This window comes from Orycteropus afer, unplaced genomic scaffold (genome assembly GCF_000298275.1).
Source record: "Orycteropus afer afer isolate SDZICR_OR568_19922 unplaced genomic scaffold, OryAfe1.0 scaffold00164, whole genome shotgun sequence".
NCBI classification, from domain to species: domain Eukaryota; kingdom Metazoa; phylum Chordata; class Mammalia; order Tubulidentata; family Orycteropodidae; genus Orycteropus; species Orycteropus afer.
The window spans coordinates 4,889,668-4,905,526 of NW_006921751.1; the positions used below are offsets into that span (position 1 = coordinate 4,889,668).

At 35.1% G+C, this 15,859-nt stretch overlaps 1 protein-coding gene across 1 annotated transcript in view; it reads left to right on the forward strand.

Moving 5' to 3' along the window:
- ZZZ3 (zinc finger ZZ-type containing 3) overlaps positions 1 to 13,289 on the forward strand; it is a 63,033-nt gene extending 49,744 nt beyond the window's left edge. The window contains exons 3-11 of the mRNA XM_042781746.1: positions 911 to 1,058; positions 1,149 to 1,261; positions 2,271 to 2,342; positions 3,379 to 3,480; positions 4,160 to 4,255; positions 6,089 to 6,241; positions 10,481 to 10,615; positions 12,748 to 12,848; positions 13,145 to 13,289. Coding sequence (XP_042637680.1) covers positions 911 to 1,058; positions 1,149 to 1,261; positions 2,271 to 2,342; positions 3,379 to 3,480; positions 4,160 to 4,255; positions 6,089 to 6,241; positions 10,481 to 10,615; positions 12,748 to 12,848; positions 13,145 to 13,289 — 1,065 coding nt within the window. The remainder of the gene's footprint in view (positions 1 to 910; positions 1,059 to 1,148; positions 1,262 to 2,270; positions 2,343 to 3,378; positions 3,481 to 4,159; positions 4,256 to 6,088; positions 6,242 to 10,480; positions 10,616 to 12,747; positions 12,849 to 13,144) is intronic.
- The last annotated feature ends 2,570 nt before the right edge of the window (positions 13,290 to 15,859 follow it).

Here is a 15,859-nt window from a genome sequence, read left to right on the forward strand (position 1 = left end):
TACTCAACAAAGTAGGATGTGGAACAATGTTTTGTGTAGTATGTTATGCCAATTGAGCTTGATGTCCCTTGTGACTATGGTCCTGAGCCCACAGGTTCAACTACTCGGTCCCTCTGGTTAGCTGGCTGTGACCAAGCAGTGACTGCAACCTTGCCACTTGTCAGCTCTACTATATACCTGGGAATTCTGATCATTCCCATAAACTTATAGGACCTTTGTCTGCCAACCCTAAACCTGTTCTTGGGTACTCTCCCTGCTTCATAGACATACCTAATAGTTCAACCTGTCCACCCGTCTATCCACCCGTATACCCATGTTTGCCTTCACTGACAACGCCACACTATATATGCAAAAGGGTTCATCTTTATTGTCTGTACCTCCCACGTACCTATGTCTTTCTCTTCCTTAATGCCATTATATTGATCACTCACATTTGGTACATTGCCCTTCTCTTCACCCAAATCAATACTTATCTCTTTCTATCTAGAATGGTACACTTTTTAATAAATATGATAAGGGCTTATGGATTCTGGAAATAATCATTTTATGTATAAATCATGAACATGAGGATATATTTCAGATAAGTTCTCTGTATCAAGTCTTATCTTTTATAATCAAGCACATTTTATATGCTGTTCTTGAGAGTACTACCTTCTTTTGCTTTGGTATTTATGTTTAAAGTTATAATTTGGCCTTAGAACTCTGTCTTAAAAGTAGTACTTATGTTTTGCCAAATTCATTCTTTTACTTGTTATCTTCTTTACCATTTTAATGTTCAGGCTGTATTACTATTCAAATAGTTTATAGAAGTGCCCAGCTGATTATTTGGATTTGGAGACAAATGAAAATTTGACTATAGTTGATTATTTCTCGAATTAATCAGGAAATTTCTTTTTTTTTTTTTCCCCAGGCTGATATAGGGCTTCCATATCCACAGAGGGTTGTTCAGTTACCTGAGATTTCATGGGACCAATATACCAATAGCCTTGGGAACTTTGAAAGAGAATTTAAAAACCGTAAAAGACATACTAGGAGAGTTAAACTAGTTTTTGATAAAGGTAAGAAATTAAATGATAAGAATTTTAAGTAGAGAAACATCTTGCAGTGTTTTGCTTTAATAATTTTGTACCTGGCCTTGTTTTTAGTAGGTTTACCTGCTAGACCAAAAAGTCCTTTAGATCCTAAGAAGGATGGGGAGTCCCTTTCATATTCTATGTTGCCTTTGAGTGATGGTCCAGAAGGCTCCAACAGTCGTCCTCAGGTAAATAGTATTAAGTGTTGGAGTAGGAAATTTTGAATTGTAGACAAAACTTTTTCACATTTTGCTGGTGTGTTCTTAAAACTTTGAAGTTATGAGCAATCTGGGTTGTAATCCCAACTTCACCACTTTCTAAATGTAGAATTTAGGATACCACTTAAGTGCAAGTTTCCAAACTGCAATTTCCTTTTATATGAAAAGGAATTAATTTTGCCTATGTGCCTAAGGCACTTGACTGCTAACCAGAAGGCTGGCGGTTCAAACCCACTGGCCACTCCTTGGAAGGAAGGTTGGGCAATCTACTTCCGTTGTGATACTGCCTCGGCAACCCAAGGAGGGGTCGCTCTGAGTCGGGTCCGACTCTACGGCACATAACAACAACCTTGTAGGGTATTATGAGAATTAAATGAATAGCATATGCAATGTGTCTAATATAATGTCTGACACATATTAAACTCCAAACTCACTGCCATCAAGTCGGATCTCACTCATAGTGACCCCTCCTTGAGTTTCTGAGGTTTCACTACAGAAATAGATTGCCCAGTCTTCCTTCTGAGGAGTGGCTGGTGGGTTTGAACTGCCAGCCTTGTGGTTAGTAGTCAAATGCCTTACGTACTACATCACCAGAGCTCCTTGAAACATATTAGTTACTCTAAAAATAATAGCTCTTGTTATACAGTAGAATATGAATAGGACTTGAGTCCTGGCCCTGCCAGTCTTAGTTAGGTGAACCTCCGTGAATATGTTACTTTTCCATTCTGAACCCACATTTGCTTTTTTTTGAAAATGAAGTTACTGTCATCTATATCATAAGATTGCTAGGAGGATAAAAACAAATGAAATAAAGGTATGTGAAAGCATTTTGTAACCAATAAAACATTGTATATTAAAAAAATAATTTACTCAAATATTTTGAAATTAATAAAAAATTTACACAGTTTGTGTTATTTGGCTCTACCTAAGGGTAGTGTGTTGTTTTTTTCCTTGACAAAAGCCTTGCTTCTATACACAGATGATAAGAGGACGCCTGTGTGATGATACCAAACCTGAAACATTTAACCAATTATGGACTGTAGAAGAACAGGTAATAGATACATTTAAGTTGTATAGGTTTCAAAAAAATAATAAACTGCTAATATTAGAGTCAGTATTTATGAGTAAAGTACATATTTTTGTATCTAATCCCTCTTAACCATGGATTCCCTTTTCATAAATTTAAAATATTCAGAGTTAGTTTCTGTATACCTTTTGCACACTTCAAGAATGTAAAATTTTGAGAATACATGAACCCCCGTTTGGTTGTAGGAAGAGGAAGTGAAATGGATGAATTGGAGTGGGCGTTTTTATAACGCAACTTTCGAAAAGAGAAAAACATGAGGCCAAATGAAGTTGAACTTCAAAGTACATTCTTGTTTTTCTTGTGGAGGTACTGTTGGAGCCAGGTCAGAGTGCTCTGGCACATTCTGGCATCCAGCTAGAATTGTTTCAGATGCGTTTTGAGATGCATTTCTGTCTCATATGAGGGTTCCCCACAGCTATTATAAGCTTAGTAGTTTATGAAAGGCTTTAGGAAATCTTTATTTCAAGCATCCAGATCACTCTGTGTCTTTAGGACTACTGGAGAACTGGAGAGGTCGGTGAGAATATTAAAATAAAAAACTTGAATGGAGGATCACATAAAGAGGGAGAAGTCTCTTTTTAGTATTCTGTCTAAATCCACATGAATTTATATGTGTTTTTGTCAGAATTGTAAGGGAGAACCTACACATTTTTTAGCAAGCAAAGAGGGTCAGTGGAAATAAATAAATTGATATTCATAAAAATATTTATAAAATATCAGTTTATTTATCTATATTTTGTTTTCATGTGCTCTCTTTCTGCTTAACTGAATAGAAGGTCCTTAATAGATTTATTCTGTAATCTCATTTTCCCTGTGACATCTTAATTTCCTAGCTGGATATTTTCCTATCGTGAGGGTTTCTAGTAATCTAATCCTCAGAGTTGGGGAGGGGAAATTGTACTTTGAAATGAAATGCGAACATATTTATTTAGAAACATATTTATTTAGTATTTCAAATTGAATACTTACTTTTTAAAATTTGGTATTGGATTTGGCTTAGAAAAAACTTGAGCAGCTACTCCTGAAATACCCTCCTGAAGAAGTAGAGTCTCGGCGCTGGCAGAAAATTGCAGATGAACTGGGCAATAGGACAGCAAAACAGGTAATTGAGGACATGGCTTCAGGTTGTTGGCATGTTTTTGACAGTTGTCTTTTTTTTTTTTTTTTTTTTTTAATGAAGTTTATGCAGCTGTCATCAGCAGATCTGCTGTGTCACTTTCATCTATGGAGTGCTATAGTATGTGTTTTTTTCTTCTTAGGATTTTATATTAATTTCAGAAACAAGGAGAGAATTAGAATTCTGCTTTGGGTTGTTACTAAACAGTAAAAAAATAAAATTTTTAATAGGCTTACTGTGTCTTGAATTCTTATTAAGTGCACTAATTATGTACTTCTTGGTTCATTTAAATCCAGTGCCAATGTGTAACGTTGCCTTAGTTTCTGTATTTCCTCTTTGTCTTTTTGAAATTGTATCTAGTAGTTTTCTCCTTCACATTCTTATCTGTATTAATGGGTGTATTTGTATGGTACAAGAATAACTGTTCACAAGTTGAAAATGTGTTTAGCCTTGTAATCAGACAAGTTTATTTTATTGATTTTTTTTGGGGGGTCTAAATTTTAAAAAATGAGTGTCTTTGGTGGTGGTATAAAGGTATTTTTAGATTTATCACCAATTTTCAATTGTTAGCATTAATTAGATATACATGGATATTTTTATTTTAAAAAACATTTATGTCTTATATGTAATACCAGTATGTTAAAGACCTGTCATGTTTCCTTAGGTTGCTAGCCGAGTGCAAAAGTATTTCATAAAGCTAACGAAAGCTGGCATTCCAGTCCCAGGAAGAACACCAAACTTATATATGTACTCCAAAAAGGTAAAATGAAAATAGATGAAAGTGACCTTTGTGTCTTAGATTAAGCTCATCAAGGTCACAATCTCTGAAAATGTACATTTTTGTCAGAATTTATTTCAGTTTTATATTTGACATTTTGTTTACTCCAACCTTTAGTTATATTGGGCATAAACGCAGGGTAGGATTCCATTATTGGTACTCAGTGCCATTCCATGAACTTCAACGGTGATTGTTCATTATTTTATGTGTAGATTAGTTTATGTGAATGAATGCTGTTTGAAACATTTTACATAGACTGTATATCAGAAAGACATTTTTGTGATGTTAGTTTTTAGGATGTTTGACTCTTTAATAAACACCACCAATTTTTGTTTTTAAGTGTGATACATAAATCCCAAACCAAAAATTTTTATTAAGATACTTTATTTAATCCTCACTACAGTTCTGAAAGTGTTTAGATGGTATCATCACCACCACTTTACTGCTAATAATTAATAGCTGTTACATATATCATTGAATGCCTTGTGCCAGTACTTTTCTAAAACTTTTTCATATATGAGAAAACTGAGGCCTAAGGGATGTTGAGTAAATTGTCTAGTCACATAAATAGTTAAGTTGGAGAACCACTGATCTTGATCCTGACTATTCCACTATTCTGTGTTGTTTTCTAAAGAACGTTGCATCATACTGTAGCTAGTTTTTGCTGTTACTGCAAAAATAAATAAATACATAAAGGCACATAATTGACCTTTCCTTATAAATTGTCTTGGTACTTCCCTTTCCCTTTACCACTGCTACCCTTCACATAAAGGAAAGCTAAGAATATATTTAATACTGTTACCTTCCTTACTGAAGCTATTTATGTAGTTTTACAATTAAAAATTTTGTCATTGCAGCTCCATATTTTACAAGTTAATGTTTGTTTGTTTATTTGTTTTTACTAAGCTTTGGGAGTTTTAATTTGCCTATTTTTAAAATATTTTGAATTTTTCCCAAATATATTATTATCTATATTAGATATGTAGAGTTCATTACATAACTTTGAAATCTTGGGACCTTCATAAGCAATGTCCAAGTCTAATTTTCATGATTAATTTCTAAACTATAGCTATATTATACACCTTACATTTTCATAGCTAAGACCAGAATGATGATAACAAGTGGAATAATGAAGAAACGCAAGTGTGTTCGAGTTTGATTTTTGAAACATGAAATGGCAGCTTTGTTGTCAATCAAGAGAGGCAGTCTTCACAGTGGTTGAGAATGAGGGATTTGGTACCACACAGACCTAGTTTGCAGTCCTACTTCTAGCTGCAACACTGAACAAGAAAGTTAACCTCCCAGTGCTTCAGTTCCTTCACCTATAAAATGAGGTGATAATACTTTTAAGGAATGTTGTGAGAATTAAATGACATTGACATGGACTAAGCAGTCAGTCAGTGTTAGATATTTTTAGACATTCATTGCATTGTGCAAGTTTTTCTTTCTTGATAGCTTTATGTGTAGCTTAGGCTACTTCATCTTCTCTGATCTATAAATTGACTTTAAGAGGAGTTCAGTTCAGCCAGCATTTGAATGCCAACAGTGTGATAAATATTGGGGATACAAATATGAGTGAGAGAATGAGCACATCGACCATTTACTGTTGGGTTATTCACCTACATTTCTGTTTTTTAAGGCTAATTGTGCTTTAAAAATCCAGACAATGTAGGAAAAGCAGCCATATAAGAGTGTGTTAAAGGATATAAGTGAAATCCTTCTGATAGACTGTCTGGAAGTAACATTTATATTCTTGTTTTTGACTCTCTTAATGATTTTCCAGTGTCTCAATTACAAATTTATTTTCTCATTTAGTCTTCAACAAGCAGACGACAGCACCCCCTTAATAAGCATCTCTTTAAACCTTCCACTTTCATGACATCCCATGAACCTCCAGTATATATGGATGAAGATGATGACCGATCCTGTTTTCATAGCCACATGAACACTGCTATTGAGGAGGCATCAGTAAGTTATTGTGCAGACCAGAGTTCAGAGTGAGAGCACCTGGATTTTCTAATTATCCCTACTTTTCAGAGAACCTTAGTTTCTTCTCTTTTAAGTAACAAGTCAGATATGTTTTTTAATCATGTGCTTAAAAAAACCTTTTTTTATGAAGAGATTTTCAAATATATACAAAAGTAGAGAGAATAGTGTAATGAACCCACCTTCACCCATCACTCAGCATGAACAGTTTATAGCTTATGGCAGTCTTGGTTCACCTGTGTAGTCACTTTCCGACCCAGATTATTGTGGAACAAGTCCTGGACGTTATACCATTTTATTTTTAAATATTTCAACATGTCTTTAATAACACATATCATTATCATGCCTGTGAAAAGGGAATTGTTTGTATTATCAAGTATACATTTCTCAATTGTCTTATGATTTTTCCCAAAATTTGTTTGTTTGGATCTTAATACAAATAAAGTCCATAAATTGCAGTAAGTCATCACTTTCCTTCTCTCTCTCTCCTTTTTGCCTACTCACAAATTTTTGTTGAAAAACTTGTCATTTGTTCTGTAGAATTTACTAGTGTGGATGTTATTGATTGTTTCTCCTTTGATTTGACAGTAGGGCTAGAGAATTGATGAGATTCAGATTTGTTTGTTTGCCATACTGGGCAGGACTGCTTTGTATATACTTCCATCAGTCTGTTTGTCTTTTGTTTTTTTCTTTTTGGACATAATAGGATCATTGCCTAGATCCATTAATTTGTTAGATATTACAAAATAGTGATATTCTATTATTTCTTCTTTATTCAATGGATGGTTCTATAAAGAGAAACCCATTAACTATTTGTTGACCCTGTGTACATATAGAAAACATGGAATAAATGCTTCATTCTTCCCTTTATTTTGTTTTTCAAACAATGAGTTCATTTCTTTTTTATCCTCCAAAGATGACCAGTGAGGGTGTCTATTTTTTTTTCCCTTCAAACTAGTGGATTTAAATATATTTAATGTATTTCAATCCTTTGGTTTTACTGTCTTTGTTAGTCCTCATATTGGCCCATCTTTGGCCAGTTGGAGACTATTCAGGATTTTTGGTGGGATATCTAAATTTAAGGTTTTGGAGGTAAAACACTTCTAGTTGAAGGCAGAATCCAGGATATGGCCGTTGGAATGAAGACTGAGAAAGGATGGAGGCAAATGTCATTGCAGTAGAACAAGTCTAGAAAGGGATGTCAGGGGTGGGGATGGGGTATCCATGAGGATGTTGAAGTTATCTAGGGTGATGAACAGTATTCTCAGAAATTTTAAATAGACAGGTCTTGAATATTACCACATTGATTATAAAGATGCTCGGTAGTTGTTTTGAGGGTATGGGATTTTTGAACATCTTTAAAAGAATCATAAGCAGACTTTCTATGTAAGTCAGATTTTTTAAGGCCACTTCACCTCAACATATTTATATAGTTGTTACTGTTGATTTCTTTACAGTCTATTCTAAATAGATCATCTAATAGTCATCTTTATAACTCAGTTCATTCTCTGAATAAGAGAGAAGTGTACTGCCATTATGACTGTGGTACAGAGCAGAGATTAGTTTACTTCCTGTTCTGAAGATGTCATGTATATAGGAGAAAGTATTGAAATATGTTAGTTTGGAGAAGAGGTGCTTCCTACAGATTAGGGAAAAGCAGATTATAAGGAGCCTTTCAAGTAGCCATGAAACTGTAGATCTGCATTAGTGCGTGGCAGGGGTGAAAGTCATGTCATGTTTCCCTGCATTATGAGGTAGTCTCCTGCAATATTGATTGCTACTGCTTTAAAAAATAAACTTTGTCCAGAAGTATTAGTCTAAAAAATTCCTAATAGCAGGACTAATTTTCTTTTTTTAAAAAAAATCTTTTATTGGGATTTAGGCGAAAGTTTACAGAGCAAATTGTTTTCCATTCAACAGTTGATACATATTTTGTTTTGTTACATTGATTGTAGTCCCCACAATGAGCAGCACTAATTTTCTATGAGCCCTAAAGGTGAAGTGTTTCAAAAGTGGAAAATACCTTGTCAATACAAGTATTTCTCTATTTTTTAACTGTAGTGAAATGGGAACAAAACCTATGACATCTCAACGATTTCTACATGTACAATTCAGTGACATTGATTACATTCTTCAAGTTATAAAACCATTCTCAGTATCTTTTTCCAAATCATTGCACACCATTAGCAAAACTCATTGCTTCCTAAAAGCAAAAATTCCCCATTCTCCCATCCTCCCACCCCTGGTAGCCACTTAATAATCTTTGATTTCTGTGTATTTATTCATTTCATGTAAGAGATCACACAGGATTTGTCTTTTTGTGTCTGACTTACCTTACTCAGCATGATGTTTTCATCCATGTTGTGTCATGCATCAGGACTTCGTTTCTCTTGTGGCTCAGTAATATCTGTTGTGTACCACATTTTGTTAATCCATTCACCTGATGGACATTTCTACCTTTTGGCTGTTGTGGGAAGTGCTTCAGTGAACATTTGGTATACGAGTTTCTGTTTGTTTTCCAGCCTTCACTTCTTTCAGGTATATACCTAGGATTTGGTTGCTGTGTCAGATGTTAGTTCTCTGTTCAGCTTTTTGAGGAACTGCCAAACTGTTTTCCACAGTGGCCGTACCATTTTACATTCCCACCAGCAATGGATGACAGTTCTAGTTTCTCCACAACCTTGCCAACACTTACTGTTTTCTGATCATTTTCAAAAGGGCTGAGGTGGTGTCTCATTGTAATTTTGATTTGCATCTCTTTAATAGTTTATGACAGTGAGCATCTTTTCATGTGCTTGCTGTCCATTGACTATCACTTTGGTGAAATGTCTGTTCAGGTCCTTTCCCTATGTTTTGATTGCATTGTTTCTCTTTGTTAAGTTATAGAGGTTTTATATACATAGTGGTTATCAGGCCTTTATTGGATGCGTACCAAAAAAAAACCCAAACTTGCCCTCCAGTCGATTTGACTCACAGCAACCCATCTGTGGGTTTCTGAGACAGCATCTTTACAGAAGTAGATTGTCCAGTCTTCCTTCCGAGGAGTGGCTTGTGGGTTTGAACCACCAGCTTTCTGGTTAGCAGTCAAGTGCTTTAGGAACTACGCCACCAGAGCTCCCTATTGGATGTATGGTTCCTGAAAATTTTTCTCAAACAAATATTTTGTTATATGCAAAACATGCACAAATTCAAGTTTCTACATGTACAATTTAGTTACACTGATTACATTCTTCAAGTTATGCAGCCATTCTCATGCTCCTTTTCTGAGTTATTCCTCCATCATTAACATAAATTCACTGCCTCCTAAGGTTCCTACCTGATCTTCAGGAGTTGCTGCTTTCAGTTTGATCCCATATAGTTTTCAAAAGGGCATAATGCCTAAGGCAGACATTTTTTTAAAAAAAATATTTCTCATGAGGCCCCATTTATCTATTTTGTCTTTGCTGCTTGTGATTTTGTTGTCTTACTTGATAATCCATGGTTAAAAATAGGCTCTACAGCCAGGCCGCTGTATTTTCCTCTTAAATTTTACAGTTTTAGTTTTTATATTTAAGTCTTTAAGCCACTTTAAATTGGTTTTTGTGTATGGTGTGAGGCTTGGATCCTGACTGATTCTTCTGCATGTGGACACCCGATTTTCTCAGCACCATTTATTGAAGAGACTCTTTTTTCTTCCATTGAATAGATTTATTAGCATCTTTGTTGAAAAATCAATTAAACATACATGTATGGATTTATTTCTAGACTCTCAATTCTATTCCATTGGTCTGTATGCCTATTACACTGGTACCAAAACCAAAGACCAAGCTCACTGCTATTGTGTCAGTTCTCATAGTGACCCCTTTTGGATCTCCAAGGTGGTAAATCTTTATGGAAGGAGATTGCCCAGTCTTCCTTCTGTGGAGTGGTAGATGCCTTGGTCACTGCACCACCAGAGCTCCTTATACCAATACCTGGCTTTTTAAATTACTGTGGCTTTATAGTAGGCTTTGGAATGAGGAAATGTGATTGATTGTTTTAGCAGTTTGGGGTCCCTTGTCCTTCCATATAAATTTGGGGTTTTTCTGATTCTGTAAAGAAGGCTATTGGAATTTTGATGGGGCAGTTCAAGTATTTCTGGTATTTAACATCTGAATTGAGATATGCTCCAAGTATAGAATATCTTACACCTAATTTCTTTTCATTACCAAACTAATTGTTTTGTCTTGTTGTTTTCAATAGGATGAAGAAAGTATTCCTATTATGTATAGGAATTTACCTGAATATAAAGAACTATTGCAGTTTAAAAAGTTAAAGAAACAGAAACTTCAACAAATGCAAGCTGAAAGTGGATTTGTGCAACATGTAGGCTTTAAGGTACGTTCTGTTTACTTTCACTGTTCGTTCAGTTTTTAAGGTAGTTTCCAAAGCATTAAACTCTAAAACTTCCAAGCATAGAGGTATAAGTAAGTTTAGCTCTTGTCTTATTCATTTATAAGAGTAAGTGTGTCACAGTATCTTAACACGAAGAAGTTTATGGTTCAGTAGAGAGAAGACTGATACATAGATATGTTGTTGTTAGTTATAGTTGAATTATTTGACTTGTAGTAACTCCATGTGTGCAGAGTAGACCTGCTTCATAGAGGATTCAAGCCTGTGACCTTTTGGAAGCAGATTGCCAGGCCTGTCTTTTGAGGTGACTTTGAGTGGGTTTGAACTACTAGCCTTTTGGCTAGTCCTGCTTAACTGTTAGCACTACCAGGAACTCACGAAATTTAATGTGAAATATGAAATGAGGAGTTTTCATCTAGCTATTTCTCTTTTTATTGCTGTTTGTGAACAGTAATGTATTTTTCCTTTTCAGATTTGGAGTTATCTCAGCTGATTCTTTTTGAGAGGCTAATAGAAATGCATCCATTCATCCCCCAATTCTTAAATACCCATTATTTTGTTCCAGACACTTTGCTAAGTGATAGAGATTCAGCAGTAAACAAGGTGGATTCAGCCTCTACCCTTATGCTCCTTTCGTTGTCATGAGGAATTTAGATAAGTAAACAAGTAAAATAGTTGGGTACAACTAGAGCGCATACCAGAGAGTAGCAAGAGATGAGGCTGTTGAGGTGCCTTGGAAATTTTGCTAAGGAGTTTAAACTTTAGCCTAAGAGAATGGGGAACCATTGAAGCATTTTAAGCAGAATAACATGAAATTTGCATTTTAGAAAGACCATGAAATTGTTAGTTTTAATAACTTTTAGGAAAGGCCATGGAATTAGAGCTGGGGATAGCTATTTGTCTCTGACTAAGGTATTGGTAAATTCTTTAAAAACAATAATGTATCTACATGATTAAAGAAAGTGTAGGGGAGACAGATTATTCAGGTCATATTATGGAGAATGGATTGGAGAGAAAGGCACGAATGGGGGCAGGAGGACTGGTTATTTTGGTAATTTAGACAAAAGATGAGGACGTCCTGACCTTAAGTGGTAGCTTTGGAAATGGAGAGAGGCAGATGGGTTTGAGAAAACTTTTAGATATTAGAATTGACTGTATTTTGTGGGACTGGAGGAGGTAATAATGAGATGGGGAATTTAGATTAAGTGTGTGTGGGGGGGCTGTACATAAAAGTATTATTGTGTGCTGTGACAGATAAACTTAATTTGAAACAAAATTATTTTACCTCTGATCCCCTGGAGTAGCCCTTAGATTATATTAAATAATGTTCCCTCTTGATCTTTCAGTGACCTTCCTACTCCAGAGATTTTCCTTACTAGTAGCTCTAGGGCTTTTAAGGGGAAACCTACTCCACTTCTCATAATGGCAGACTTAGCCAGCCATTACTTGTTTGCCAGTCTGTTGGCAATCCTAGTTGACCTAATGATCAAAGGAACTAGAAATGAGATTTACTTTACTTCCAAAACTATACAGGACACACTAAAGGCTACCCACAGTGGCCCACAATGAGAAAGAGCTGGCTCTGCCATTTTTCATGATGTGTGTTGATTAGTAGGAGCCTTCAGGCTTTGGGAAATGACTTAGTAAGATAAAAAGTTTAGAGAATTTTGTGATTGCCTGGGTTTATTATGTTAGCTACACTTAAATAGTTCTGTAACAGTTTAAAATATGTTATTAAGGTAGTGGTTCTTAGTCACCATCCCTGTACACTGGTATGAGGTAACTTTCAAGTAAATGTTATTAAGAATAAAATGCCCAAGTTGGCAGGTGATTTAAATTTTTTAAAAATAAATTAAAGCAGATTCAATGTTATCCCTTAAAATACCCCTCTCATTCACCTGTATCTCAATATGCTTTTATATGTTGGTGAGTTTGCAGCTAGTTTGCTACAAACTGTATGTAATTTACAACCATTCTTGTCTTCTACCACTCTCCAGCTTGTGGGAGGTAGGAGGAGGATGTCTATATTAGCATCATGTTTTTCCCAATGGGGGAGGGGGGCGGGAAGACTGTGGGAAAATACAGCTTAATACGTTTTCTCTCTGAATCTGTTATAGTGTGATAACTGTGGCATAGAACCTATCCAGGGCGTTCGGTGGCACTGCCAGGATTGTCCTCCAGAAATGTCTTTAGATTTCTGTGATTCTTGTTCAGACTGGTAAGTGTTTGTCTTCATTGTAGGTTTTACATTTTGACAAAGCACTTCTCAGCCATCAGTGAATTTGATTTCCAGATTTCTTAGTTAAATAACCTTATTTGGTGGGTTAGACTTTGTTGTTCTAGGCAATTAAATAATCTTTGATCACACTATATTTCAAGTAGCTTTTCATTAGAAGTTGTGATAGATTAATGGATTTAACAGGTAGAACTATAAGGAAGTTTAGTAATACATAGCCCAAAATGCATCCAGTGCCAGGTAATAATGTGTATATATGTTGTTTGTTTTTTTTGCAGCCTACATGAAACAGATATTCACAAGGAAGATCACCAATTAGAACCTATTTATAGGTCAGAGACATTCTTAGACAGAGACTACTGTGTGTCCCAGGGCACCAGTTATAATTACCTTGACCCAAACTACTTTCCAGCAAACAGATGACATGGAGGAGCCCATTGTTTACTAGTCCTCTTCAACACATAGCAATGGTATCATTGTTAATTATGTGCGGTTTGGAAAGATTCTCTGCTTTCCCTGAAATGACACTCACAGCATGACAGCTTCCTGAGTGTTCTCGTCAAGTGCAGCTCTGCACCGTTGCAGCTCTAGAACACTGTTCAGCAGCTGAACATTCCTGGTGAGCAAAGGGTTTCCCTGGGGAATTTTTCACCACCCCCTTAAAGCTTTTTAGGTGGTGCTCTTAAATGGGTGAGATGGAAATGAGAGTACACATTCAAGAGAGAGTAAATTCCAAAGGTTTCAAAGAACTTGGTCATAAATATGATAATGAGAAGACAAAGTATTTATATAAAAACAGTTAAGTAGTTTTCAGTTTTGTTGTGAAAATAGTTTTCAGCACAGAAACTGACTTCTTTAGACAAAGTTTTAACCAATGATGGTGTTTGCTTCTAGGATATACACTTTTAAAGAACTCACTGTCCCAGTGGTGGCCATTGATGGTCTTTAGTAAGTCGGAGCTGCTTAACCATATTGATGTCTAATTTCTTGTAATCACAATGAACTGTCCTTATTACCAACAGCGAAGCACTACAGGAGGCAACTGTGGCATCACCTCCTTAACCAGCTCATGGTGTGTGAATGTTATAAAATTGTCACTCAGATATATTTTTTAAATGTAATGTTATATAAGATGATCATGTGATGTGTACAGACTATGGTGAAAAGTGCCAGTGGTAGTAACTGTGTAAAGTCTCTAATTCACAACATTAATTCCTTTAAAATACACAGCCTCTGCCTCTGTATTTGGAGTTGTTGGTGCAACTCATCAAAGAAAACTGCCTAATATAAAAATCATATATATGGTAATAATTTCCCTCTTTTGTAGTCTGCACAAGATCCATAAAAGATTGTATTTTTATTACTATTTAAACAAGTGATTAAATTTAGTCTGCGCAGTGAGCAAGAGTTCACATGCATTCTTTTATACTGCTGGATTTTGTTGTGCATCATTTAAAACATTTTGTATGTTTCTTCTTATCTGTGTATACAGTATGTTCTTGAATAATGTTCATTTGTCAGGAGAACTGTGAGAAATAAACTATGTGGAATACTGTCTGTTTATATTATAGAATGCTTGTTGTGACTTCCTTTTGTTTAAATTTTGGATTTTTTACCCATGTTAAAGCCAGAAATTGGTTTGTCTTAGGGTTTGTTTCACACATTTGTCCTTTATAAAGAATAAGGAATATACTTTATTATGGAAAAGAGGGTGAGCTCTGTAATAGGTGACAGTGTTTTCTGAACACTAAACCTTAAAAGGGTAAATTAATTTATTAAAAAAAAAAAAAAAAAAGATATCCTGGTTAAAAAAAAAAAGACAATTATTGATGTCCAGATGTGAACACTAAACTTAGGTTGAAACATTTCACTTTAGTTCTTTTTGATGAAAATAAGCTCCCAGATAAATAATTTAAATAGGTGGTTTTTGAAAATTGCTGTTTTCTAGAAATTATTATTGACTTTCATTGACTATATAGGAAAAGATAAGTAAGATTCATTAAGGTATAATACACAACCCAATTTTTAGTCTCATGTTTTTTCCAATTTTAAATCAAAGAAAGGTACATTAATACTAAAGCCATACCCTGAATTGCTTATACTGAGAAAAATAATGGAATTTTAAATAGAAAAATATTGAGAATTTTAAAATAATATACTGATTAAAGATTATGGATAATACTGATAAAATACATCTTATCAGAAAGATAGGGAAATAGACTTGAGTTTAACTTCTCACCCTGAAATTATTAGTAAGGCAGGGAAGAGGGAAATCATTAACATTCTGGGCATTTTAATACTGAATGTCATATTACCTTCTGTAAGATCTGCTGATAACCTGTAATTAGGCAAAACAGTTGTACTTGATGACAACATCTGTAATTTCTGTATTTGCATAGAAATAATGCTCATTAATTTTGGAGAACCATTTGGATCCATTTAAAAATCTCCAAGTATGAAGTACACTTTGCAAAAAGGCTGTTCATATTTGATACAATTGTTATATAAACAGAATAGACAAAATAAACCTACTTGAATATGTATTTTAGGGCAAAGATTTTGAGCAATTTGAGTAGCAAAGAGGATTAGTTTCTGCTTGAGCAGAAATAGGGTTATTTAGCATTTTTTAGTTCCAAATAGATAGTTCCCAAGACTTTAAAAGGCACTAAACAGATACAGTAAAGGAGCTCTGGCGGTGTAGTGGTTAAGGCATTTGGCTGCTAATGAAAAGGTTGGTGGTTTGAAACCACCAGCTACTCCATGGAAGAAAGATGAGGCAGTCTGCTTCTGTAAAGATTTACAGCCTTAGAAACACAATGGGGGTCGCTGTGAGTCAGAATCAACTTGATGGCAGTGAATTTGTTGTGGTTTTTTTTTGGGAAACAGAAATGTAGTGTTGGTATTTGTTTTTTAATTTGAAGGCTGCAGGAATGGGCTCCATTTGCAAGTAGGCCTTCCATCTGTCTATATATACCAACAGACAGTAGAGACCT